This window comes from Carcharodon carcharias, chromosome 20 (assembly GCF_017639515.1).
Source record: "Carcharodon carcharias isolate sCarCar2 chromosome 20, sCarCar2.pri, whole genome shotgun sequence".
Lineage (NCBI taxonomy): Eukaryota > Metazoa > Chordata > Chondrichthyes > Lamniformes > Lamnidae > Carcharodon > Carcharodon carcharias.
The window spans coordinates 60,072,445-60,098,220 of NC_054486.1; the positions used below are offsets into that span (position 1 = coordinate 60,072,445).

The 25,776-nt window shown below is 42.5% G+C and overlaps 1 protein-coding gene across 5 annotated transcripts in view; it reads left to right on the forward strand.

The window, feature by feature from the left end:
- Window positions 1–25,776, forward strand: part of LOC121292169 (armadillo-like helical domain-containing protein 4) — a 137,081-nt gene that overhangs the window by 88,990 nt on the left and 22,315 nt on the right. The window contains exons 6-7 of one of the 5 annotated variants that reach the window (XM_041213811.1): window positions 8,918–9,008; window positions 14,888–15,735. The exons of 3 other annotated variants lie outside the window; for them this stretch is intronic. In XM_041213811.1, coding sequence (XP_041069745.1) covers window positions 8,918–8,961 — 44 coding nt within the window. In that variant the 3' untranslated portion in view covers window positions 8,962–9,008; window positions 14,888–15,735. Of the gene's footprint in view, window positions 1–8,917; window positions 9,009–14,887; window positions 15,736–25,776 lie in introns of those variants that run through there. One more of the 5 variants, XM_041213810.1, reaches the window with a different exon arrangement.

The window sequence follows — 25,776 nt, forward strand, 5'->3', positions numbered from 1 at the left end:
TAAACCCAAGATATAAAATCACATTCATTTTAGTAGCATGTATAGCTGTTTTAAATTTTTCACATTATCCCTTTTTGCCACCAAGATGACTTGAACGTAGTCAGCTCTGAATTTGTGTTTTATGCAGAAGTCAGCATTTGTAGTTGACAACCCAGGAATAAACGCTAATGAACTTCTGCTGATGAAAAGGATTTATCTGTCACTTCAATCGTTTGTACGTAACAAGAGGAAATCAGAGCTCAGTAGAAAATGAACTAAAAAGACTCACTAAATATCAGGTTTGATCTTTAACATGTTATCCAGATTCGCTTATCTATGTGTGAAAACCATAAACCAATTTACAGGAGTTTATTTTCACATTTTTAACATCAATTTTGTTTCAGCTTCACAGTTTTGTTGCTAGCTCTTGATTGGATTTTGAAGTGTAAGATTAAATGGTATTAATTAAATACCTATGGTGCATGGGATGAACTTCACCTAAACTAAATAGGATGACTAGGAGCAATCATGATTTGGAGCTTAAAAGATAATTATTGAAGCAAATCCATATAATTAGTCAACTGGTGTGGAAAAAAACAGAAATATTAAAAGGAAAGACAAAAGCAACCCAGGCTTATACTTTGTTTAACACAATGACGAGGTAGCACAATGTGACCTGTTCCAAAGTAGACTTTAACTTATCTGTAAGGTCCAGGATGTCTGTGTTGCCCAGGTGTTACTGGATAAGTAACTGTTACTCACTAGGCTGTGTATTGGGATCCCTGTTTCTTTATAATGAATCTTTCCTTTCTGTGAGAATCCTTCTCCATATTGTTTCTCCGGTCACCTTACTGAGCAACCTGTCATCTATGCTTGAGGACATGTGAATTAGGTTATCAGAATGAACAGGGTGAGCCACTTTGCCCACGTGCAGTAAAATGCTCACAATGGGAGATTGATGCAGTTTGGAGAGAGGGTTAGCAATAATTATTGGCCAGGAAACATTAGACCAATCAAATGGAAGTCCATGGTCGCCAATGCCCTCTTAAGGCACGGTACCTGAAGGGGGAGAAGGATTAGAATGCAACAGAAACAAGTTAGCTACGCAAAACAAGTATCTGGAACCATAAGAGGAAAACACATGACCTCTGAGGAGACTGATTCCATTGAGAATGATGTGGAATGGATGTGTTCTGTGGGATTCTCTTAACATCATCCCAACACACGCTAGTCTTTGCTGAACAAAATAAATAGCAAAAGTGCTGCACAAAGGAGCTGTGAAAGAATGTAAGACATATAGATGTTTGCAAGAAATTGAGTTCATAAATGAAAAAGGCAAAAGGAGATGCTTACAATTGTAAGATGTTCAGTAAAGAGTTACCAATACATTGTTCAAAAACAAATCATAGTTCAACGGCAAATGTTTTCATACAGATGTTAGAGTTGATCATTTTTGTTAGTAATTTTTTTTCATAAATCAAAATCTAAATTTGAGAACTGGTTTACTGGAAGCAGTAGTTATAACTTATGTAGTTAAACTCTGCGAGATGCATTATCTCATTAAAAACTTGCCAAGATGATTTTGCTTTTACAATTTCTTTCTGGAATGTCTTTGAACATGGACAGCATTAATTAATAAATTAGATTCTTTGGATATATGATGTAGTTCCACTTCATAATTTTGTCCATGCTCAAATATAATTTGGGGTATGTGGGGTAGATTTTCAACTTGCTGTCTGCCTGTAAAATTGGCATTGTGGATCATGTGGAATGTGGAGATGTAAATCAGGCGGATTCTAAAATCTGCAATACCAATTTTGTAACCAAAGTTGAAAATGTTTGCAGTTGGGGAGAAGAGATATGTGATTAATAAATTGAAGACCAAAGTGTGAGGTTCTTATATTCTGTAAAAGGGAGTTGAATTCCAGAACAATTGTTTAAAAGATGACGTGATAGGTAATTTATTGGCCAATTTTGTATTTCTCAGTTTAAGCTCTATGAGTGAAGGAAGTCACTATTGGTGCACTATTTGATAGTTGTCAGACATCCTGGATGCTTACTCCTCCTTGTTCATCTCCAGTACTGCTGTTTTCTTCTTCAGGAGTAAATTGTGCACAATAATGGTAAACAAGTGAGCTAACCATTAATAGCCATTGTTCGGCAGACCAATTGCTAAATGACTTTCATTGTGCTAATATTCTTGCTAAATATCAGTGCCAAGAGCTGGCTTGATTTTCACAATCAAATGGTGAAAAGACCATTTAAGAATTGTGGGAAAGGAGGCCACTACTGTATAGTGCTAGAGCACCACCCTAAAAATATTTAATACATGAAATTTGAGAAGAATTGCAGAGATGATAAGTCCAGTCACCAGAATTCAGTGGACCTGAACATAGATCAGCAAGAAGATGGCTGACTGGAGAAAAAAAAGTGCTGAAGTAAGGCTAATTACTTTTACTTCTCCACTTTTAAACACCCTCTGTAAAATTAACCTCTTTGACCAAGCTTTAGGTCATTCCTCATTATATCTCTTTTTTTTGGGTGATACCTCCATGAGATGGCTTAAGGTTTTCCAGCTTAAAGGTGCGTTATAAGTACAAGAAGTAGTAATGCAGGTCAAGTTCCTGCCCATTGCAGGCAAACCACAACCTTTATATTCATAATTCTCCAATATATTCATAATTCTCCAATATTTTCATGAGGTAAACTGGCTATTGAATATCTACCATGTATTACTGTAACATTCAAAATTCAAACTGTAGGCACTTAGAAACCTTAAAGGGACTTCACAGAATGAGCCACAAGATACCCTTGTAAAGCAGTCTAATTGCATGAAGTTGACTTAGTTAAGATGGATGGTGTGGTTGCGTTGTTGCTGGTGATTGCAGTTGCATGTCATTATCTGTGCTACTGAAACTAGAAAAATGTCAAGTTATATCTGGTTGAATAACAAGATGACCCATAGTAAATGACAGCAGAGCAGAAATTTAGCCGTTCTCAGGCACAACAAGCCCTTGATAAAATTTGACGTGGCCACATGATAACATTGAGGATGTAGGCAAAGGTGAAGCTTGAGGCTGGTACAAGCTCAGGGCTACCACTAAGAGACAGAGACAAAATATTTTGAATATCTACCATGTATTACTGTAACATGGGAGGAATACTTATAATTTTTAATTCAAACTGTAGGCACTTCGAAACCTTAAAGGGACTTTACAGAATGAGCCACAAGATATCCTTGTAAGGCAGCCTAGTTGCAATAAAGCAATGAAAACATTTTTCCTTAGTTCTGATGAAGAGCCATTCGGACTCGACACGATAACTGTATCCCTCTCTGCAGATGCTGTCAGACCTGCTGAGTTTTTCCAGGCATTTTTGTTTTTGTTCAGGGCTACCACTGTTATATTCATATTGTGTCTTATCTCCATACACAATCACTGACACACAACCTCAACAACATCACAGTCCAAAACAGTGGAAGGGCTACATGTTTAAGTAACATTTTGAAATGTATTCCTGTTTTGATTTTGGCTATGAATTGTTTTGGGAGATCAATGGTTCAGATTATCTTTCATTAGGATGGTTATAATGCATAATGTTCATTAATTCAATGGGCAGAATTTTCAGGTCAGCGAGTGGAGGCGGGGCCCGCTCGCTAACGCGTAAAATGACTCGTGGTGATGTCGGGCGTGTATCCCGACGTCACTGCGCGTCATTTAGATTGTCAGCTCAGCAGGCGCATAGCCAAGTCAGCTGCGCACCCGCCAAACTGTCACAAGCCTATTAAGGCCATTATGAATGTAATTAAAGTTGTTCAGAATGTCGCCTGTCCAACCTTAAGGTTGTCGGGCAGGCGAAGAGCCCAGGCGACCTTCGCATTTTTCATGAAACCTCATCCATGGGCAGGATAAGGTTTTATGAAGGGTTTATCAATTAAATAAAAAATTTTGAAAAAATTAATGGACATGCCCCAGCTCATGTGACAGTTTCACCTCCGTGCCTCAGGGAGATTTCTGTGCTCTATTGCGCACATGCGCGAAAGAGTGCAGGCTGTGACTCAGGGAATCCACCTGCCCCCGCCCACACACGGAGCGCACAGCACTTCCGGGTGTGCATCACGCTGGGCAGGCCTTAATTGGCCCACTCATGTAAAATGGCTGCGTGCACCCGATTGGGGATGCCGATCGGATTCACACTCGCTCCTGCCCGCCCCTGCACAACCCCCCCGAAGGGGGGAAAATTCAGCCCAATGGATTTCTTTGAAGTGTTAGGACGCAAAATTTTACATGCATAACACCTGTTTTTTGGGCACTATGAGTAGCCTTAGAGGTCCAAAATGGCGTTCACAGTGTGCGTGCATAATTCTGGTATATTGCCATATTTTGCCATATTGGCAAGCCACATTGCCCCTCTCATTTAAGAGGCACAAACTGGCTTAAAGTAGTGCAGGACAGCTTTAATATGGGTTAGCCTGTCATGTTTTTGGGCCCTTTGCTAAAGTGTTCAGCCACTCAACAGTGTGGTTAGTACTGCATGTTGTGATAATGGTAGTGAGCAGGCAGCAGAAGTTGGCATGCTCCCTGAAACACATTGAACTGGTGTGGGGCAATTGCACATCGCAAGCCCCATGTCCATTTTTGGGTACTGTGCAACTTAGCTCATTAGAGCCCTATAGAAGGCCATTTGGCCCATCAAGCTATGCTGGCTCATTGAAACAGCTGTCAAATTTAGTCCCCAGATCCAAGGCTTTTCTTCCCATAACCCCACAAATTAGCTTTCAACTACATATTCAATTGCCTTCTGAAATTTCCTATGGAACCTACTTCTGCCACCCTTTCAGGTTCTGCATTTCCAGACGGGAAGCCTGGCCTTGCCTCAAATGAGCCATTTAAGGGCCATTTCCCACCCAGCCTCAATTTTTAGGCTGGTGGGCAGATTGAAGCTCCATGGGGGAAACCCAAAAATAAAGTTGGATCTTGGATGGGAATGGGGATGCGCCTCCATCAGTAGCCCTTTTCTGACCGGGGGCACCCTCCCCTTAAGGCCTGGTGATCCTCTGGACCCCCCCCCCAAGCCTATCCCCATAGACTCTGATCACACCCCATCGCGACCTCCTTGCTCTGGGTCCCCTGATACTTAGCTAGATCTCCCGTTCCCGGGACTTAGTTTCTGGTAGCTTTTTTTTATTCATTCATGGGATGTGGGAGTCGCTGGCTAGGACAGCATTTATTGCCCATCCCTAATCCCTACTGGCAAAATTGGCACTATGATAGATTTTATTATTAGAGAGGTAAAGTCCAAAGACATAGTGAAACAATGGAAATTTGCATTCAATGGGGAAAATATGTATAAAGGAGAGAAGGCTGTGTGTATGGGCAGGCATTCTAACGCAAGTTTGAAAAGCTTCCAGCATCTAAGCCTCAAGCTGCTGTCTACAAGGAACCAAAGCTGAGAAAAACTCAGTTTGAATTTGACTGTTCAGGTATCGTGTTTCTTTGCCTGGGTCTTTTAAAATCTGTGTCTTGCAGTTGCCTTAACAAAAGTGTAACAGGGAGTTAAATTAACTAGGGGATTTAGAAGCTACCATAGTAGTAATTTGTAGATCTACGTATGTACTTCAAATAATTTCTTCTATTAATAAAGGCCTAATTTAGTTTGAGTCATAGAGGTCTACAGCACAGAAAAAGGCCCTTCGACCCATTGAGTCTGTGCCAGTCAGACAAGTACCTAACTATTCTAATACCATTTTCCAGCACTAGGCCCATAGCCTTGTATGCCATGGCATCGCAAGTGCACATCCAAATACTTCTTAAATGTTATGAGGGTTTCTGCCTCTACCACCCTTTCAGGCAGTGAATTTCAGATTCCCACCACCCTCTGGGTGAAAAAATTCTTCCTCACATCCCCTCTAAACCTCATGCCCCTTACCTTAAATCTATGCCCCCTGGTTATTGATCCCTCCACCAAGGGAAAAAGTTCCTTTCTGTCAACCCTATCTATGCCCCTCAGTTATGTCCCCCCTCAATCTCCTCTGCACCAGGGAAAATTATCCCAGTCTATCCAATCTCTCCTCATAACTAAAACTCTGCAGCCCAGGCAACATCCTCTGCAATCTCTCTAGTGAAATCACATCCTTCCCATAGTGCGGATTCCAGAATTGCATGTAATACTCTAGCCAGCGTTTTATACAGTTCTAGCATAACCTCCCTGCTCTTATATTATGCCTTGGCTAATAAAGGCAAGTATCCCATATGTCTTCTTAACCACCTTATCTACCTGCCTCACTACCTTAAGGGACTGGTGGACATGCACACCAATGTCCCTCTGATCCTCGGTACTTCCCAGGGTCCTACCATTCATCGAGTATTCCTGTGTCTTGTTTGTCCTGCCCAAGTGCATCACCTCACACTTATCTGGATTAAATTCCATTTGCCACTGATCAGCCCATCTGACCAGCCCATCTAGATCCTCCTGTAATCTAAGGCTATCCTCCTCACTATTTACCACCCCACCAATTTTCGTGTAATCCACGAACTTACTGGTCAACCCTCCTACATTCAAGTCTCAAATCGTTTATATATACCACAAACAGCAAGGGACCCAACACCGATCCCTGTGGAACCCCCCTGGACACAGGCATCCAGTCACAAAAACTTCTTGTAAAACGTTATTTAAGAAACCTATAAGACTCGGTCTTATTGCTCCTGAATTCAAAGCCCATATCTCGAAATACATACAAATTGAAAATAGTTGTGGCAGTTGCTTCAAGTTTCCCTCTGGAATTTGAGCAGCTTAGCATTTACCTGTGGTTGTGCCATTACAGACTTATTTTGAAAATAATGTTATGTGGTACTTTATCAAATATCTTTTGGAAGTCCATACATACATCTACTGCACTACCTTAATCAACCCTCTGTTACTTCATCAAATAACTCAATCAGTTTGTAAGAACATTAGAACATAAGAAGCAGGAGTAGGCCATTTGGCCTTTAGAGCCTGCTCAGCCATTCAATAAGATCATGGCTGATCTGATTGTGGCCTTTACTCTCCTTTCGTACTTGTCCTCCATAACCCTTGACTCCCTTGTAGGTCAAAAATCTGCCTAACAAAGTCTTTGAATATATTTAATGACCCAGCCTCCACTGCTCTCTGGGGTAGAAAATTCCAAAGATTAATAACACTGAGAAGAAATTCCTCCCCATCTCTGACTTAAATGGGAGACCCCTTATTTGAAACTCTGCTCCCTAGTTCTAAATTCTTCCATGAGGGGAGACATCTTCTCAGCTCTATCCTGTTAAGCCTCCTCAGAATCTTATGTGTTTCAGTTAGATCACCTCCCACTCTTTAAAACCCCAATGAAAATAGGCTAACCTGCTCAACCTTTTTTTATTAGACAACCCTTTCATCCGAGGAGTCAACCTAGTGAACCTTCTTTGAGCTACCTCCAATGCAAATATCCTTCCTTAAGTAACGAGACCAAAACTGCACATTGTACTCTAGGTGTGGTCTCAACAACACCCTGTACAATTGGAGCAAGACTTCCCTACTTTTATACTCCACTCCCCTTGCAATAAAGGCTAATTAGCTGGACACGATTTGCCTTTAACAAATCTGTGCTGGCTATCCTTTATTAACTTAGCTTCTCAGTGAGGATTACTTTTGTCCCTTACAATGTCTAATACTTTCGCACCACTGATGTTAAAGCATTTTTAAAGCAGTAAAATGTTCCAAGGCGCTTGGCGAATGATTAGACCAAACATGACACAGAGCAGCATAAAGAGATATTAGGATGGGTAATCAAAAGCTTGGTCAAAGAGGTGGGTTTTAAAGAGAAATTTCAAGGAGGAGGGAGAGCTGAGAGGTTTAGAGAGGGAATAATTACATATAAAAGCATGCTTAGAGAGTCAAATTATGAGGACAGGTTGCATAAACTTGATTTGTATTCCTTTTGAGTATAGCAAGTTGAAGGATGATCTGATTGAGAGGTTTAAAATATTAAAAGAATGAAAAGGTGGCAGTCTTCATCTTGTGAGATGATGGTTTATGCCAGATAGTCAACTCTGTGGAAAGCATTGCCTGGTGTGACTCAGGAGCCCCAGTAGCTCTGACATGGCAGTCTCTGCCACATTTGCTGCAGAGCTGCAGAGGATGATAGAAGGTGCACAACTTGCTGGCCTCTGTTTTCTCTGGGCCCTCTTCTCGGCCAGCTGAGCTTTTAATTTCTGCTCACCTCTTCCACTGCTTTTACAAACAAACATTCAGACTCCAGAGACCGCAGTCTCCCAGTTGTCAGAGTCAATGTCCACCATCTTCATATCTCACTTGCAGGTGTCCTTGTTGCAGAGGTGTGGGCGCTCAGGAGGTTGTGACAGAGGTCAGTTCATTGTGCAGAAGGTCTTCTAGTATATGACTGTTACCCATCCGTTGAACATTGTCGAGCCAGCGCAGACGTCGTTGGCTATGCAATGAGTGTATACAAATGGAATTAGCATGCCCCTGGGCCTCTTGTGTTGACTTTGTTCTGCCAAGAGATGCCAACCATACTTCTGAGATAACAAAGGTGGAATCTGTTCAGCCTTTTCTCTTGCCTGCCATATGTTGTCCAGGTATCACAACTGTCAAGGAGTGCACTTAGGATGCAAGCTCGGTAGACTGGCAATTGGTGCTCTCAATCAGATTGCCGTTGTTCCACACTCTTACTCAGCTTGGACATAACAGCTGCAGCTTTTGCGATGCATATGTTAATTTTAGCATATTGTGACAGATTGCTGGTGATTGTGGAATTAGATATTTGAAGCTGTCAACAACCTCCAGGTTGTCATTGTCAATAGTGATAGATGGTGGTACGGCAACATCCTGGACCATGACATTTGCCTTCCTGATGCTGGTCAAACCAAACTTTTCAGGCCTGAGAGAATCTGTTTATTTGCCATTGCAGGTGTTCCTCAGCATGGAATGCTTACTGCGGCATCATCAGCGTAGAGCAACTCTCTGATGAGGACTTGGCGTATCTTTGTCTTGGAACTCAGGTGAGCAAGTCTGAACAGCTTTCGGTCAGTTCTGGTATGTAGGCCGATGTCCTCTGCAGGTAAACTGAAGAGATATGATAGCAGCGAAGAGAAGAATATGCCAAAGAGTGTCGGTGCCAGAATACAAGCCTTTTTGCCAAACTGCGGATCTCAAAGTGTTCCAATGTTACTCCATCATAGCTGACCTTATCTATCATGTTATCATGGAAAGAGGAGATCACATTGAGCAGCTTCGGTGGGCAACTAATTTTCTCCAATAGCTTAAATAGACCACATCTACTCACAAGGTCGAATGTCTTGGCGAGATTGATTAAGGCGATATATAGTGATCTCCATTGTTCACAGCATTTCTCTTGCAGCTTCTGGACTGAGAAGACCAAGTCAATTGGAGATCTTCTAATTTTCCACACTACAAGTCGGGGTAGATGGTTTCAGCCAGGATCTGCAATCTAACAAGGGCAACACAGGCAAATACTTTTCTCACAATGCTCAGCAGGGAGATGTCTCGACAGTTGTTACAGTCACAGTGGTCACCCTTGTTCTTGTACAGGGTCACAATCTTTACATCACACACATCCTGGGGCACTGCCCCTCCCTTCAGCAGTGACAGAGAAGTTCATGCATATGCTTCAGGAGTGCTGGTTTCCCATACTTGATGAGTTCAACCGGTATAGCATCAGCACCTGGCAAGCAAGGCAATAGCTTTGCTAACCTCCTCCACCTTGCGTTCAATATCCAGCTCTGCCATGACAACCAGGCCTTCAATGGTGTCAAGAGATTCCTCAGTGACAGTGATCCCCCTAAAGAACAAATCAAAGTATGTTCCACCTGTTTATTGTAGGGAAGCTGTGTCGATGTCTAGCCTATCAAATGTCATGTTGCCCGCAGCTGTCTTGCAAGCGTTATCAACCAGCTGCAAGCCATCTGTCAATCTCGTTCACATGGTCCTGACGTTCTGTTTTGCCAGTCAAAGAGTTGGCATCTTCTTTCTTTTAGTTTGGCTTGTTTGCTTGGTGGATGATTCTGCCTACTCGTTGATCAAGGACTTTCAGCTCCAAGCACCCATTGAAACAGATAGACTGTGGTGGGTCAGCATCTTACTAGTCAGAGGCCACCTGAGTTGAGATGGACGACGACTGACCAGTGGGACATGATGGCCTTTCCCACCGTTAGAGACAGCCAGCAGCACCCATTCTCTACACCAGTCAAGTTGGGTTTATCACTTGTAACTGCTGTCTCCTGTGTTGTGTTAATGCTCTGCAATGAAACTGGAGTGTCCTCTCCCAGACTCAAGCCTGGGAAAAATTTATGGAGACCCTAGGCTGCCAAAACATCTGGGTCCACTTCTCAGCTTCCACAGATGAGACCAAAGGAATGCAAAGTACTATGTTTGGCACTGGCTTGGTTGCAGAGGTTGCTGGAAAGATGACATATTTAGACATCACTCCACCTTTGGGCTCCACTTCAGAATTTTTCTCAGGATTTACTCCCTTAGCCTTCAACTGTCCCCACGTGTCCACAAGGCAGTGGGTCTGCATACTGCATATTTGGGGAACATACCTCCTCCGAGTTCCTCTAACTTTGGCATGGACCCAGTTTATATGTGTTGCCATGAGGAGGCACAGCTGAGGACTTGCCAATGGAGAGGCTGTATACTGACAGGGAGAGATTTACAAATATGGCTGTCTTTCTCACATTGCTGTTAGCCAGTGATATGGGCTGAAAATGAGAAGCAAACTAACATACAAAAGCGGAAAGCATATTAACTGTCTTCACCAAAAAATTGGATGCATCACATTGACCTGTTAGAGGGGAATCAACAAGGTTGATACAGGGAAACTATCTTCTCTGCTGGGCAATTCAAGAACGTGGAGGGAAAATTTTAAAGTAGAGCCTGGCCAGTTAGGAGGGAAATCATGAAGTACTTTTTCACATCAAGGGTAATAGAAATCTGGAATTCTCTGCCTCTAAAGTTTGTAACAATTAGAGTTTTCAAGACTGAGGTTGATAGAGTTTTATAGGAAAACAGTCTCGAGCAATATGGAACCAAGACATGTGAATAGAGTTGAGCTATAAAACAGCCATGGTCTAACTGTATAGCAGAGTAGTCTCAAAGGGCTGAGTGGCCTACTCTTGTTCCTATGCCAATAGGGAATGTCATACCTGCTCCTGAGTCATCCTATAACTCTACTCTGGCTGGGTTGAAATCTTCTCATGGTCTCACATTGCCTAAGTGGTCGGAAACAAGGCTGTGTAGGCAGAATGGCAAAAAAGGTAACTAAAAAGTATCCCCAAGAAACACTCAAAGTCATTACCAGCTGCAGAACTCTCTAGTTAAACTCTCCACATTTTGCAGGAGAGTTCCTCACTACTGCTGGTCCTTGCAGATATTGGTAGTAGCTGCACGCCATGTATCTCATTCTAACTTATCCACTATGCATTGTGAGGACAAAATGCTGAAACTCAAGCTGCAGCCCCTCTTGCCCTCATTTACATATACTTATGTGAACTGTCTGTAGACGCAGCAGGTAGATTACAGAAAGAGCCAGAAAACATAAGGAAACTTGGGTAGAGGAACTGGCAGAAACAGCTTTCTCTCCATTTACTTGCCCCATTCAAAAGGATTCTCTGATTCAACATTGACGAAATGTCACGAAGGTATGGAATTTCAGGACCAAAATATCTATTTAGCATATTAACCATTTCTTGATTCTTGTCTTGTATCTTGCAAGGGTCCAATCCAATTCTTCAAGGTTTGGTGTCTCCCAACATAATTAACAACGCTTTACCAATTATTTTTCCCTCGTATTCCCAATTCCAGGTCAGAACTCCTTGGAGTATTTTAAATAATTTTAACTGCCTTGATGTTTGTTTCTACTTCCTTGACAACTGACCTCTTACATAGACCCTAGAGACTAATAAAATGTCTGTCAGCTCAACTGGTCAGCAAACAAATGAGTACTGAACTTAAGTCATAAAAATGAAAACCATTTCAAAACTATTCCTCGTTCACCTGTTAATATTATGAACTATAGTCGGTTTAAATTCTGGTCTCATGGTCTTCCTTCCATTATATCATCGGACGCCAAGGAATGGCTGTAGTAACTATAGTTTTGGGAAATGTTGGACTGTAGCTTTATGAATAATCCTGTGCTGTAAGATCACATGATCTGTGTAAACTAATGTGTTAGTGCGGGGAATCTCTACAGAGAGAGTTCTTCTTTAGTTATAGAGTTTAATGTACACGTGTAGTTGCTACTGCTGTCTTGTAAATAAAGTCAAATGTTTCCATTAAGAAAAGTTGCCTGAAGATCAACTCTATAGCAAACTGGCGATGAGGATAAATCAGAATCAGTGCTATACCTCGCCCAGCGATTGTGAGTATCTAACTTCGTTAAAAATAAAAGAAGATATATATACTCATCTGAAATGCCATAATTTGGCAGAATTGACCCCTTTGAGCCAGCCACAGATGATTGGTTGCCAAGGTCAAAGCAATAAGAGAGGCACCTGCACCCAAGAACATCTCTGAACTTAAATCATTTTTAGGGATAATAAATTATTATTTGAGCTGAACCAGCTAGAGGCTGAGTGTCATAAAAGCGACTTGGTTCTCAGAGTGGGCAGCACCCATAGTCCCTGTCCTTAAACTAGACCAGACCGAAAGGATCTGTGGGGACTATAAATTAACGGTCAACAGAGCAGCCTAACTGGATAGGCACCCTATTCCCAAGATTGAAGACCCAAATGCCAAACCAGCAGGAGGGACAGTGTGTACAAAGTTTGACATGAGTCACGCATATCAGCAATTGGAGTTTGATGATGCCTCCAAGGAATTTGTCACCATAATTATCCACAAAGGGTTATACCACTATATGTGCCTGCCCTTCAGTATTTCCTTGGCACATGCTTACTGCAGGGTCTATCTAGGGTTGTGGTCTACCTGGACGATGTACTGATAACTGGATTCACAGAAAAGCAACACTTGGCTAATCTAGAAGAAGTCCTGAAATGATTTTTGGAAGCAGCAGTGCACGTGAAAAAGGGAAAATGCACTTTTCAAGCAAATGAAGTCATCTATTTGGGCCATTGGGTAGATACCCATGGGTTACACCCAGTTGAAGAGAAGGTTAAAGCAATAAGAGAGGCATCTGCACCCAAGAACACCTCTGAACTTAAAATCACTTTTAGGGATGATAAATTTTTATGGGTGATTTATACCAAATCTACCCAGAGTTCTAGCCCCTCTGCATTCACTGCTGCTTTTGGGAGGCAACCCGAAAAAGAAGCCCATGAAAGTAAGAACAGCTCTTACACTCTTCAAATTTTTAGTGCATTATGACCAGATGGAAGAATTGGTGCTCACCTGCGATGCATTACCCTATGGAGTGGGAGTGGTACTATTTCACAAAATGGATAACAGCACAAGGAGGCTGATAGACTATGTATCCAGGATGCTTACCACAACTGGAAAAGGATATTCTCAGGTTGAAAAGAGAGGTGACGATTTCCTGGGAGGCATCATCTAACTCCAATTGCTGATATGCGTGACTCGTGTCAAACTTTGTATACATTGTCCCTCCTGCTAGTTTGGCAGGAGTCTTCAGTCTTGGGAATAGGGTACCCGTCCAGTTTGGCTGCTCTGTTGACTGCTAGTTTATAGCCCCCATTGATCCGGACGGTCGGGTCTGGTTTAAGGACAGGGACTATGGATGCTGCCCACTCTGAGAACCAAGCCGCTTTTATGACATCCAGCCTCAGTAGCTGATTCATCTGGGCATCAACCTTCTCTCTTGGGGCGTATGGCACCATTCTTCCTTTTGGTGTAAAAAAAATTCCACCAATACATGCAAGGGTGACATTTCACGATAGTATCAGATCACAAACCACTTTTGGGTCTGTTTAGCGAGGAAAAGACCATACCTCCCATAGCTTCTGCAAGAATATAAAGGTGGGCCCTAATTTTGGCAGCATATGAATACACCTTTGTACATAGACCATGATTCATATAGCAAATGCCGATGACCTGAGTTGCCTTCCTTTGCAAAAGAATGGTGAACATGTCCCAGTTCTACAGGAACTCATATTAATGATGAATATTTGAGATTCCTCACCAGTCTGAGACAGATAAGAAACTGGACAAATCGTGATCCAGCCCTCTCTCAAGTGAGAGTCCAAGTGTTACATGGTTGGTCCCAGGAAGCAATCTTTGATGAATTGAAACCGTTTTTCAACCGAAGACATGAAATGAGCAGCCAAGGTGGTATTCTATTATGGGCTGCACAGGTAGTAGTTCCTCTACAAGGAAGGGAACCACTTTTAGTAGACCTGCACAGTGCCCACCAGAGGCATCTCCCAAATGAAGACGATAGCGTAGAGTTATCTTTGGTGGCCAAGGATGGACGGCGATATTGAAAATGTGGTAAAACACTGTGTGCAGTATCAGCAGCTACAAAAGTGGCCGGAGGCAGCCCCATTGCACCCAGGGTGTGCCCTGGTAGACCCTGGGTGCGAATGCACATTGATTATGTCGGTCGTTTCCTTGGAATCATGTTTCACCTGATCATAGATGCTCATTCCAAGTGGTTAGATATTTATGAGGTAAAATCACCAACGTCAGGCACCACTATAGGAAAACTACACCAGAGCTTTGCCATTCACGGATTGCCAGAGGTAATTGCCTCAGATAATGCATTTACGAGCACTGAGTTCCAATGATTTATCAGCCTCAACGGTATCAACCATGTGAAGACTGCACTGTACCATCTGTCATCAAACGGACTGGTGGAAAGGGCAGTACAAACTTTTAAGGCAGGAATGAAAGAGTTAACAGGTGACTCACTGGAGACCAAACTTGCTCATTTTCTATTTTGCTACAGAACAATCCCCCACACCACGACAGGAGCAGTACTTGCAGAATTACTGATGAGGCACCGTCTTCGGACAAGACTGAGCCTAATACTTTCCAATTTGAAGGGGAACATGGAGAAAAGTCAAGATAACCAAAAAGTGACTCAAGATTTGCATAGTCTTGAGAGACAATTTACTGTTGAAGAAGCAGTATATGTAAAGAATTTCGGTGGAGGATCGAAGTGGTTACCTGGCAAAGTGAGTTCTGTAACCGGATCATTGTCATACCACGTAGAAGTGGAGGGCCGGATCACCCATAAGCATGTGGATCATTTAAGAAAAAGAGAGATAACCCAACAAGATATTGTTCCACCTGTAACCATTACTGAACCAGTGGTTCCTGTTGAAGATGCTCAACCAAGGATAGATAGACATGCCCGATGTCTCTGTCAGAGTGGAAGACATTGAACTGCATGTGCCTACTGATGTTAATGTGGTTCCAGAGAATGTGGTTCCTACAAAAGAACCTGAAGTCATGGAGCTGCAAAGGTCCACATGGATCAGGAAACCATCTGAAAAACTGAACTTGTAATTTCATGACTTTTGTAAATATTGTAATATCATGAGATGAATATCCTTGTAAGTACACAATGTACAGAAAAGTTAAACGGGGAGGAATGTCGTAATTATAGTTTTGGGAAATGTTGGACTGTAGCTTTAAGAATAATCCTGTGCTTTAAGATCACATGACCTATGTAAACCAATGTGTTAACAGCGTGGGGAACCTCTACAGGGGAGAGTACTTCTTTAGTAATGGAGTTTGATGCACGTGTGTAGTTGCTGCTGCTGCTGTCTTTGAAATAAAGTCAAATATTTCCACTAAGAAAGGTTGTCTGAAGATCAACTCTATAACACTGGCTGAAATAGAAAACTAAATTACCAACAGTTTAACAACATTTTAAAATTATCTGAGCAGATTATAAGGGGACTGAATTCGATGGCCCCCTAAAACGTGCAGAGGGATCATGATGCAGAATTAATTTAGCCCATTGCCTCCGATGTAGGCAGCATGAAAACTTAATGCTGTCAACTAATTTCCATGATTGTAGTATGTAGCTAGCACCAATTATGCTGTTATGTGGCTGCACCTTTCAACAGGGGGCTTAAAATTTTGAAATGCTCGCACCGGTTAAAGCTAGCCAACACTATTTAAAACCAGCTTGCCCCTCTTAAAGGAGCAGTGCATCATGGCTGCATCTGGTGCCAGAAGTCATTCTACAGCTGATTCTAACCTGGGAAGATACAGGAAAGGCACAACACGAGAGACAGCGTGATCAAAGATATTCAGTGCTGCACCAGAGGGTTTTGGCCAGAAAGGAAAGAAGTGCTGTATGAAGAGCTGCCCTGATTGTCCAGCTCACCTGTACCTGCAGCATTGTCAGCTGAAAAGCTTCCCCTGCTGTCTGATCGCACGTGGCTCCCGTGCACACCACCAACACTTCAAATTTTAATTGGAATCGCATGGGGAAAAAAACGAGAGCAGAAGTATCACATACTTCCTGGTCCGCCATCAGGAACAGCAGACCACAGTTAAAATCCTGCGCCGAGGGTCTGCTTTGATGATTTAATTTATTTGATTTGGTCACAGTAAAACGCACCATTAGGATTCAACTGACTGTTCACTTCACACAGTGGTTACCAATATTTTTGGTGCAATTTCTGACCGGCTGTTGCACTTTGTATCCATTGAAGGAAGTTAATTAGGAGGATTTCTTCATAAAATATCATACTTCTACTTAAAAAACTTGCAAGTTAACCAGTTGAACTGAAAGGTTTGTGTTGACTATTTTGTCCTTTAATCAGCTGGCCTTCTGGTCCCCTGTAAAATTACATGCAAATGTCCATTATGTCTTAAATAAATAATTTTCCCCACTATTTCCTAATAAGCTTTCAGTATCTAATTTCACTTCTGAGTTGAAAAGAAAGCGGGTGAGTTGTTTTGGTTATGGTTACTTTATTGCTGGTTTCCAAGACTTACACATGTTGTGGCACAAACTTTTCTCACTCCAAAAGCTTTTAAATAGTTGGTGACTATGGGATAGTGTTTTGGTCTGGTGATGCAGTCAGTGTGCCACTTTGCTGCTCTAGGAAAATGCACTTTTTTTTAAATATTATATGCCATGCCCTGAAATTGTTATTAATAATATCAATGTTATCTATTTATTAGTAATAGGTCACATGTACAGTTATGCGTGGACCATCAATGTTTAAGTGTGCATTTCTTTTGAATGAGTCAAAAGAAACTACTGGTATTTTCTATTTGGATGATCTTACTTCCATTTTACAGCAGTGTCAGCATTAGACTTCCAAGATTTAGCTATTTGCTTGCAAAGTGATATAATTAAACTTGATGGTTCATTAACAGTGTAAAAGTATGCATAAAATGAGCAAACTCAGATTATGCAGCTGCAAAATAATTAGCTGTGATATTACAGTGCTGAACTGATGTTTATGGAAGAAACAATAAAGTGATAAGTCCATGTAAGAGAAATCATAGGAAGTATGGTTGACTTGAGATCGAATTGCAAAATGCAGTGATTTCCTTGACTTAATTTGTTTTGCTCAATGTAGAACGCATTAAGTAGCTTCATTGCAGAGAAGCGAGTTCCCTCTGGGCTGGCAAAATAAAATATCCTGAAGGAAGAAGTTCTTTTGAAATATTTTTATGTCTTGAATGTTTTACGTTTCTTTTATGTTAATAACTATAGCCATAGGGGAAATGTTGTTTTAATGTAATGCTCCCCACTATGGGATATCCCTTTTAATTCTGAGGCAGCCCATTTTTAAGCACACAGGGAATGGTTAGGCCTGTGGCGCATCTGAAATTGGATCTCAGGCCTTGTTGCTATTGATCCAGAGAGTTGTGTACACCTAACAGGCATCTGCAGGCACCTCACTGGTGAAGAGCAGTGGAAAATCAGGCCTCTGCGACAGTGGTAGCAGCCCTTGTGAAGGGAGGTAATCAGGTGGGAGGTGGGGGGGGACCAGTGCTACTGAGTCTGGAGGTAATGGTGGGTGATCGGATTGGAAGGTAGCAGTAGCCAGGTTGTGGGGAGATTAGGTAGAAGTACTGGGGTAGGATTGGCAAACAGGGCAGGTGGACAGGGACAGCCAGTTATGCTACGTGGGCACATCGTTTTCCTGAGAGCAACTGCTATGGGCTGCCTCAAGGCAAACCAATCTTGGAGAAGGGGCTTCAAATATTGTCTTTGCATAGCAATTTTTTTGATCTTTAACAATGTGGCTGCCAACATACTCTCTGCTCCTAAACTGCGTGAAACCTAAGAACATAAAACATAGGAACTAGAGTAGGCCGTTTGGTCCTTTAAGCCTATTCTGCTATTCAATAAGATCATGACTAATTTTCTATCTCAGCTCCACCTTTTCTGCACTATCCCCATATCCCTTAAATCTCCTAGTACCCAAAGATCTAGCAACCTCTGTCTGGAATATACTGAATGACCGAACATCCACAGCTTTCTGGAATAGAGAATTCTAAAGATTCACAGCCTCTTGAGTGAAAAATTTCTCCTTAGCTAAATGACCAGCAACTTTCTCTGAAATGTGACCCCATGTTAACCTAAGAACATAAGAAATAGCAGCAGGAGTAAGCCATATGGCCTCTTGAGCGTGCTCTGCCATTCAGTATGATCAGGGCAGATCTACCTCAACTCTACTTTTCCGCCTGCTCCCCATATGCCGTGATTGCAGCTGAGGGTGTTCTAGATTCCCCAGCCAAGGGAAACGTTTTCTCAGCAACTATCTTGTCAAACCTCTCAAGATTTCGTATGTTTCAATTGGATCGCATCTCATTCTTCTAAACTTCAGGGAATATAGGCCTAGTCTACTCAACCTCTTCTCATAGGGCAGTGCCCTCATCCCAGGGTGCAGCACTTGCAAGCAGAAGTTTACGGCATTATAAACACAAAGAGGTGTTGTCACAAGTGACGTCATTTCAGTTGAAACGTGTTCTATGTTCAAATTGTGTAAACATGACCACCATTTAAAGATGTTACCACGTTTCATGGTCTGAATGTGCTTCATGTTTTTCATAGGGTTTGAGCATGAGGGTGGCTTGTGACAGCTGGGAAGGGCTGCAAACTTTATTTCAGAGGTAGTTAGTTGACATAAGGGTCAAAGGATGGGCTCATCAGGAACGTTCAGTAAGTAGGCATCTCCCTTGCCCTCACTTTCAAGCCATGCTTTGGATGCCTAGCTGAATGAACATAGAATCAAGACCTCTCTGGTCTCCCTGCCTCCCACAAGCGGTTCATTACTTCTGCAGCCACGTCCTCACTCTGGCCGTCCTCTGGCTCCTTATTAGACCCATCAGTTGAGTTGTCCACCGTGGTCTGGGGAGCTGCCTCGCTGTCCTCACTCTCCAAAAGGACCCCCCTTGACAGAGCCAAATTGTGCAGAGTGCAGCACACAGCAAGAATAAGCTTGGGAGGATAGTGCATGCTCCCCCTGACCGGTCCAGACAGCGGAATCTCATCTTGAGCAGGCTAATGGTTCTCTCAATTACCTCCCTTGTAGAGACATGACTTTTATTGTACCTCTGCCGCTTCTGTCTTTGGGTGTCAGAGTGGAGCCATGAGCCACCTTTGTCACCCAGGAGCCAACCATCCAACCGAGCTGGAGTGACAAAGAGCCTTGGCACCTTGGAGTGCCGCAGGATGTACACATTATGGGAGCTGCCTGAGTACCTGGCGCAGACCTGCAAAATCTGTGGTTGCAAACAATCTGGATGTTGATGGAGTGGAAGCCCTTTCTCTTGAAGAAGGCAACCGGCTCACGCCTTGGCACCTTTATGGCCACATGAGTGCAAGATTTGGCACCCTGGATCCGGGTGAACCCGGCATTTGCAGTGAAGCCTCTGGCTCCCTCAGCCTGGCGGCTTCATCGGCCGAAAATGATTGAAGTTCATCACCCGTCTGAACAGAGGTCAGTGACCAGCCTGACACAGATTAGGAAACACCACACAGATCTCCCATTAACCCTTTGGAAGGAACCGGAGGTGCAAACATTCGGGACCACTGTCACCTTCAGAGCCACTGGCATTGGGTGGCCATCGGGTGACATAATTTGAGGTGATCTCTGGGCCAATCATGTGACAAATGGAGGTGACAGTCTCCCTGGAGAAGCGGAGCTTCCTTCAGCACTGGACCTCTGGCATGTCCAGGTAGCTGGAGCGCTGCCTGTAGACTCTCCCTGCAAGATAACAGCATCTTCTGCGGACCCTTTTGCCTTGCACTTCCTGCCGGCCTTGCACCATCTTTGGCTGCGCCTGTCTTTCCACAGGTCGCCCTCTGGGATGATGCCTGCGGACACCAGCCCTCCTCTCCCTTCTGGCCCTCTCCTCCTCAGAAGAGGAGGTCCCTCCAGCAGAGTAGACAATCCCTGTTTCCTGGAAAGAGATGACACAGGATAGTCCCCTGAAGGGTCACTCGGCAGAAAGCCTCTAAGAAAGCTCATAAACCAAAAGGTCCTCCAGAAAATACAGAAAATGCAAATAATTGTCACCTAAACCAGCTCTCTCACCTAAACTCCTAACTATTCACATAGTCACAGCCCTGGTCGACTTTTATCCTGCTCTGGATTGAGTTTCACTTAAAAACAAGATGGCTGCCTAGTCGTATGGACTGTGCGCTGACTGCAAAATTGCATGTACCATGTAAAATTTCAATCAATTGCCTTTTTAATGGGCCTAATTGCCCTTTTGATTGTTGGCGGGCGCGCTTCCGACTTCCATGCGTGGCGCAATGATGCCTGATGTTTTCTCGTGCAATTTTACATGAGGTCGGGTGGACCGTGTGCCCAATCCTGCAACGTAAAATTCTGGCCCAGGTGTGACCTCACTGATGCCCAATATAAGAGCTGTAAGACTTATTCACTCTTACACTCCAATCACTTTATAAGAAAAGCTGACAAAACGTTTGCCTTCCTATTTGCTTGCTGTACATGCATTTAACTTTCTGTGATTCATCTGAAAGGACACTGTCACACGGCTGTGACCCTTTAATTTTGAAAATAGGGCTTTTTCACCTTTCAACTGACTGGAAATTTTGGAATTTGAAATTAGACAGAACAAATTACTTAAAAATGCAGGCCATCTTCCAAGATGAAGCTGAAATAAAGCAAACAAGACACCCTCAGGGGAGTGTGAAGACAGGAACATTTCCAATCATTCAAAGACCCATTGAAACTTGTCACTTCCTCAGACAAAGACATTAAAATGTAAATGCTGGCTGGTGAAACAATGGCTGCCACAGACAGACCCCCCCCCACCCCAAAACCCTTTGAAAATACATAATGGGTGAAGTATAACAGGCCCTGCTGCAATCAGACTGAAAAACTGCCCTCTCTCCCTCTCTCTCTCTCTTTTGGAACAAGTCTATTAGCTGATACAGAAGACAACTTCACTAGGATTCTACCAGTGAACCGAGATCTTGTATTAATTACAACATCACCTATATCTGACTGTAGCCACAAAACCAGTTAATCCAAATCGGCTGCAACGTTTAACAATCTACGCCTCAAGGACAAGCAAAGGACACTTGACCGTATATTCTTTTAACTTTTTTTATTGGACTCTGACTTCCCTTATTTCTGAGATCTGTGTGTGACGTGTTTTTTTCCCCCAGGTGTAGTGGTTAATAAATTTTCTTTCTTTAACTCAAGAAAAACTTGTTTTGATTGGCTCCTTATTGCTCTCTACATCAATATTTGGATTCGGAAAAGGCATATTCTCATGAGAAAGAAATTTAAAAGCTTTGTTGTGACCAACCGAGGAGGCTGACTAGAGTGGAGCCAGTTCACCCCTTCTCACCTGGTCATAACAACATCCAGGTCCTTCCAAATGCATAAACAAAATACTACGAATGCTGGAAGTCTGAAATAGAAACAGAAAATGCTGGAAACGCTTAGCAGTTCAAACATCATCTTGTGAAGACCTTTGACTCAGAAATGATACAGTAAGAAAAATCTGTAATTTCTTTACACTGTCTGTGGAATCTGTAGTTGCTCAAAAGTATTTGAAAACAGCTTTTAAGAGTTCGTATCAATTCTAAAGCGACCCAGTGTAATTTTCTTGAGTAATAAGAAATACTGTTCCACCATGTGACCTAGCAACCCAGGTGAAAGCAGCACCAACAGGAAGGAAGTTAATATTCAAAAGCTGTGTGGCCAGACACAGAGAAGGCAGACAAAGAAGCTACTGCTGTAAATAAGATAGGAGAGCTGGAGAGAGAAGGCATTTAGCACAAGGGTGCAGGAGTTCTTGGAAGCACTGTGTGAGCAGGCTAAAAAGATCTTAAAACCTGGATGGCTGTGTAAATAGCTCAGAGATGCTAAAGTGCTGGATGTTTTACCAGGAATAGCCAAACCTGTGAACTGGGGTGTTATTAGTTGATCGGTTGAAAAGGAATTCTGGGCACCGTCAGTAGTGCTATGATCTAAGGGAGAGAGGGTTCGTAGTAACGTGCTTTGCGGATGATAATCATACCTGTGAAACTCAGGGGTGAAAGCTGTTGTTGGCTAGGACTCTTGACCAACTCTGTGTGAATAAAGAACAGCATATAGTGGAACTGTCTAGCTATGTCATGCCACATTTCTGCAGGGAGTGATGTGAATGCTTGTGGTTACGTAAGACATATCTTTGTTGTATCAACTATTTAAAGTGAAATTTACCTTTTTACTTAAAGTATCATATGCCTGTTAATTCATGTTTAATTTTGGGTTGATTCTGATTGGTGAAAAAGTAAAAGTTACAAGAAGTGAAATCTTGTTGGTCAATTCTTCATTTGGGGGTCATTTGGTAAATTTGGTTATTTTGGTTTACAGTTTATCCATGGGGATTTTAACAATCTCTGGAGAGAGAAACAGAGTTAACATTTCAGGTAGATTACCTTTCATCAGAAGAATCCCTCTGTAAGCAAACCTTTCCCAGTCTCTCACCAATCAAAACATATTCCACTTTATTATTTTTCCCACCAAAGTAGATAACCTTGCACTTTGCCACATTGTATTCCATCTGTCATGTTCTTGCCAACTCACCCAACCTGCCTGTGTGCACTTCCTCCCCACTATAATTGAGGCTTTGAAGGCTGTTGCTGCCTGAAAAATCAAAATCATCAAATCTATTGTGTCTTAAAAAAACCTGAATCTCTTTGATTAGTGCCTGAAGAATAGGTGTTGCACAGCCAAATTTCTAGATATGAACATATGAATTAGGAGCAGGGATAGACCACTCAGTCCCTCAAGCTTACTCCGCCATTCAATAAGATCATGGCTGATCTGATTGCCATCTCAACTCCACGTTCCTGCCTACTCCTGATAACCTTTCGCCCCGTTGCTTATCAAGAATCTATCTGGCTCTGCCTTAAAAATATTCAAAGACTCTGTTTCCACCGCCCTTTGAGGAAGAGAGTTCCAAAGACTTACAATCCCCGGGAGAAAAAAATTCGCCTCATCTCTGTCTTAAGTGGGTGGCCCCTTATTTTTAAACAGTGAACCCTAGTTCTAGATTCTCCTAGAAGAGGAAACATCCTTTCCACATCCACCCTGTCAAGACCCTTTAGGATATTATATGTTTCAATCAAGTTGTCTCTTACACTTCTAAGCTCCAACGGATACTAGCCTAGCCTGTCCAACCTTTCTAGGTCAAGGTATTGACCAGGTAGGAATTTCAGTGTGACTTTATTATCTGCTTAATGCTATCCTGTTCGGTGTGACGTGGGTTCGCATTGAGGCTTAACCCATGTCAACAATCTCCTGGTACGATGTATTAGCGCTGCAACATTTAGTGACACCGTGTCAGTGCTAACTCTGGTAGTGTGATTGTTGTGGACAAGACAAGATTAATGTGTTTCACAAAGCTCTCTTGTTTTCCATTTGTTTCCTGGAATCTATATGAGCGATTATCTTCTTGCAATCATCCTTTGCATATCAAAGCTCAATCCTTCTACCCAAACCACAGTGGGTCAAAATCATAGAAGCTATTTTGTCTTTAAAATTCTTAATTTCTTTGATTGTGGAAAATACAAATAAGAGCAAAAATCTCTGCTGCGTGTACAAATTTATTGAAATGGAGAACTTGCTAACAACATGAAAGGGCCAGAATTGCATCCATGCAATTATAAAAGGGAACAAATGAGGAATTGCCTGGGTTCTGTTGATTTTTTTTAATCAACAAAAGTATTAAATCATTTTGGAGTCCCTTTTGGACCTCTTTGAAAATAAATCAAACAATTATCAATTAGATAAACTTTAACATCCTTTTTCTAATTCTGATGACAAATTAAATATGTTTGTTAAAATAGTAGGCGCTGAGGATCTCACTAGGGGCACTTGTAGGTAAGAATGGAGATCGAGGGTGTAACATGCACAAACAAATGACATGACTTAAGTCAAGTCTCATCACTGTCAGTAACTAGTCCAAACCCAGGTCTCAAAATACTTAATTTTGCAATCTATTTTTGTTGGTTTATTTGCATTTTTATTGTGGATTTTGTGTCCGTCAAAAAAATGAACACTAGGGAATGAAAAACTTGCCATTTCAGGGTGTCAAGACTGAATTTTAATTTGCAGAAATGGTGGAGGTGGTGGTGGTGGTGGGGGGTGGGGGTGGGGGGGGGGAGAGGGGGGGCGGGTGGGGGGATGTGTGGGGGAGAGATGCAGGTGTGCATTGCAAACTGTGGAGTACCCAGAGGGTGTCACTGGATCCTGACACCTTTGGAACATGACACAATTTTCAAAGGGAGAATTAAAGGGAGTCCTGGGAACTGGGCACCTGCTGGCCTCCAGTTAAATTCCCATGAAGTTCCTTGGGGATGTTTGTTAACAGGTTGGGAGGCAATTTGTCAGGTTCAATGCAGGAAGCAGCAACGTTTTTTTAAACCTGAGAAATTTTTAACACCAGTTGTTTGTTTCACTGTAAGATCAGGTGCCAACCCATTGGCTGGCCATTTGGCCAATGAGCACTTAAGCTTCTGGCCCTCCGAATTCCTGCTTCTTCTCTTGTAATGGTTGTCTTCTGCCTTTGACGCCCATGCCCCAGCTGGCATCTCCCACCCCCTCACAGAGCTCCGTGCCACTACTTGGGCATTGAGCTCATCTCCGGCTCAATTTGGGCATTAAGGTTTGAAGGTTGCATCACACAGACACACAGCAGTATTGGGACCCAGAAATTATATTTCCACGTGGTAATCTGCACCTGTAACTCACCAATCTTATTGACCACACATAAATGCACAGTAACTCTAATTTAGACTTTATTACTTTCTCCCGTACTCTGAACCCATCCAGTGGCTTGCTATATCCTCTTGGTCTGCTCCTATCTTATATGGAGCTATTCCGTTCTCTAGCACTGCTTAATAATCAAACTTTATGCACCTTATTCTTCTTTTCTGCTTTTACATCCCTTGCAAATTTAACGTAAACCCTCCCCAGCGACACTGGAGAATCTCCTTGCGAGAACAGTGGTGCCAGCCCTGTTGAGGTGCAACCCCACCCTGCTATAATAAGCGAACTTTCATTCTGGTGGGGCAATCACAGCATTTAAATACACATCTGAACTGCGGCTCAGTCTCATCTCCATTGCAGCTGTGAGTTTCCTGAGCCCCCAGAAACCCGTGCTGGAGAGATGAAATTTAAATCTAAGTAAAATTCAATTTAAAAACAGTACATTAATCTCTCCTAAGCACATCATTTGTAGCAATAATTAACCACCCACCTGTACTAATTAACACCTCAATTTTGGCGAGTATATTCGGGCATCCAAACATGACTCCATTAATTCTGAAAGTGAGTGGACTGGTGCTGGGCTGTGTTTGTGATCCAAAAATCAATCATTTTAACA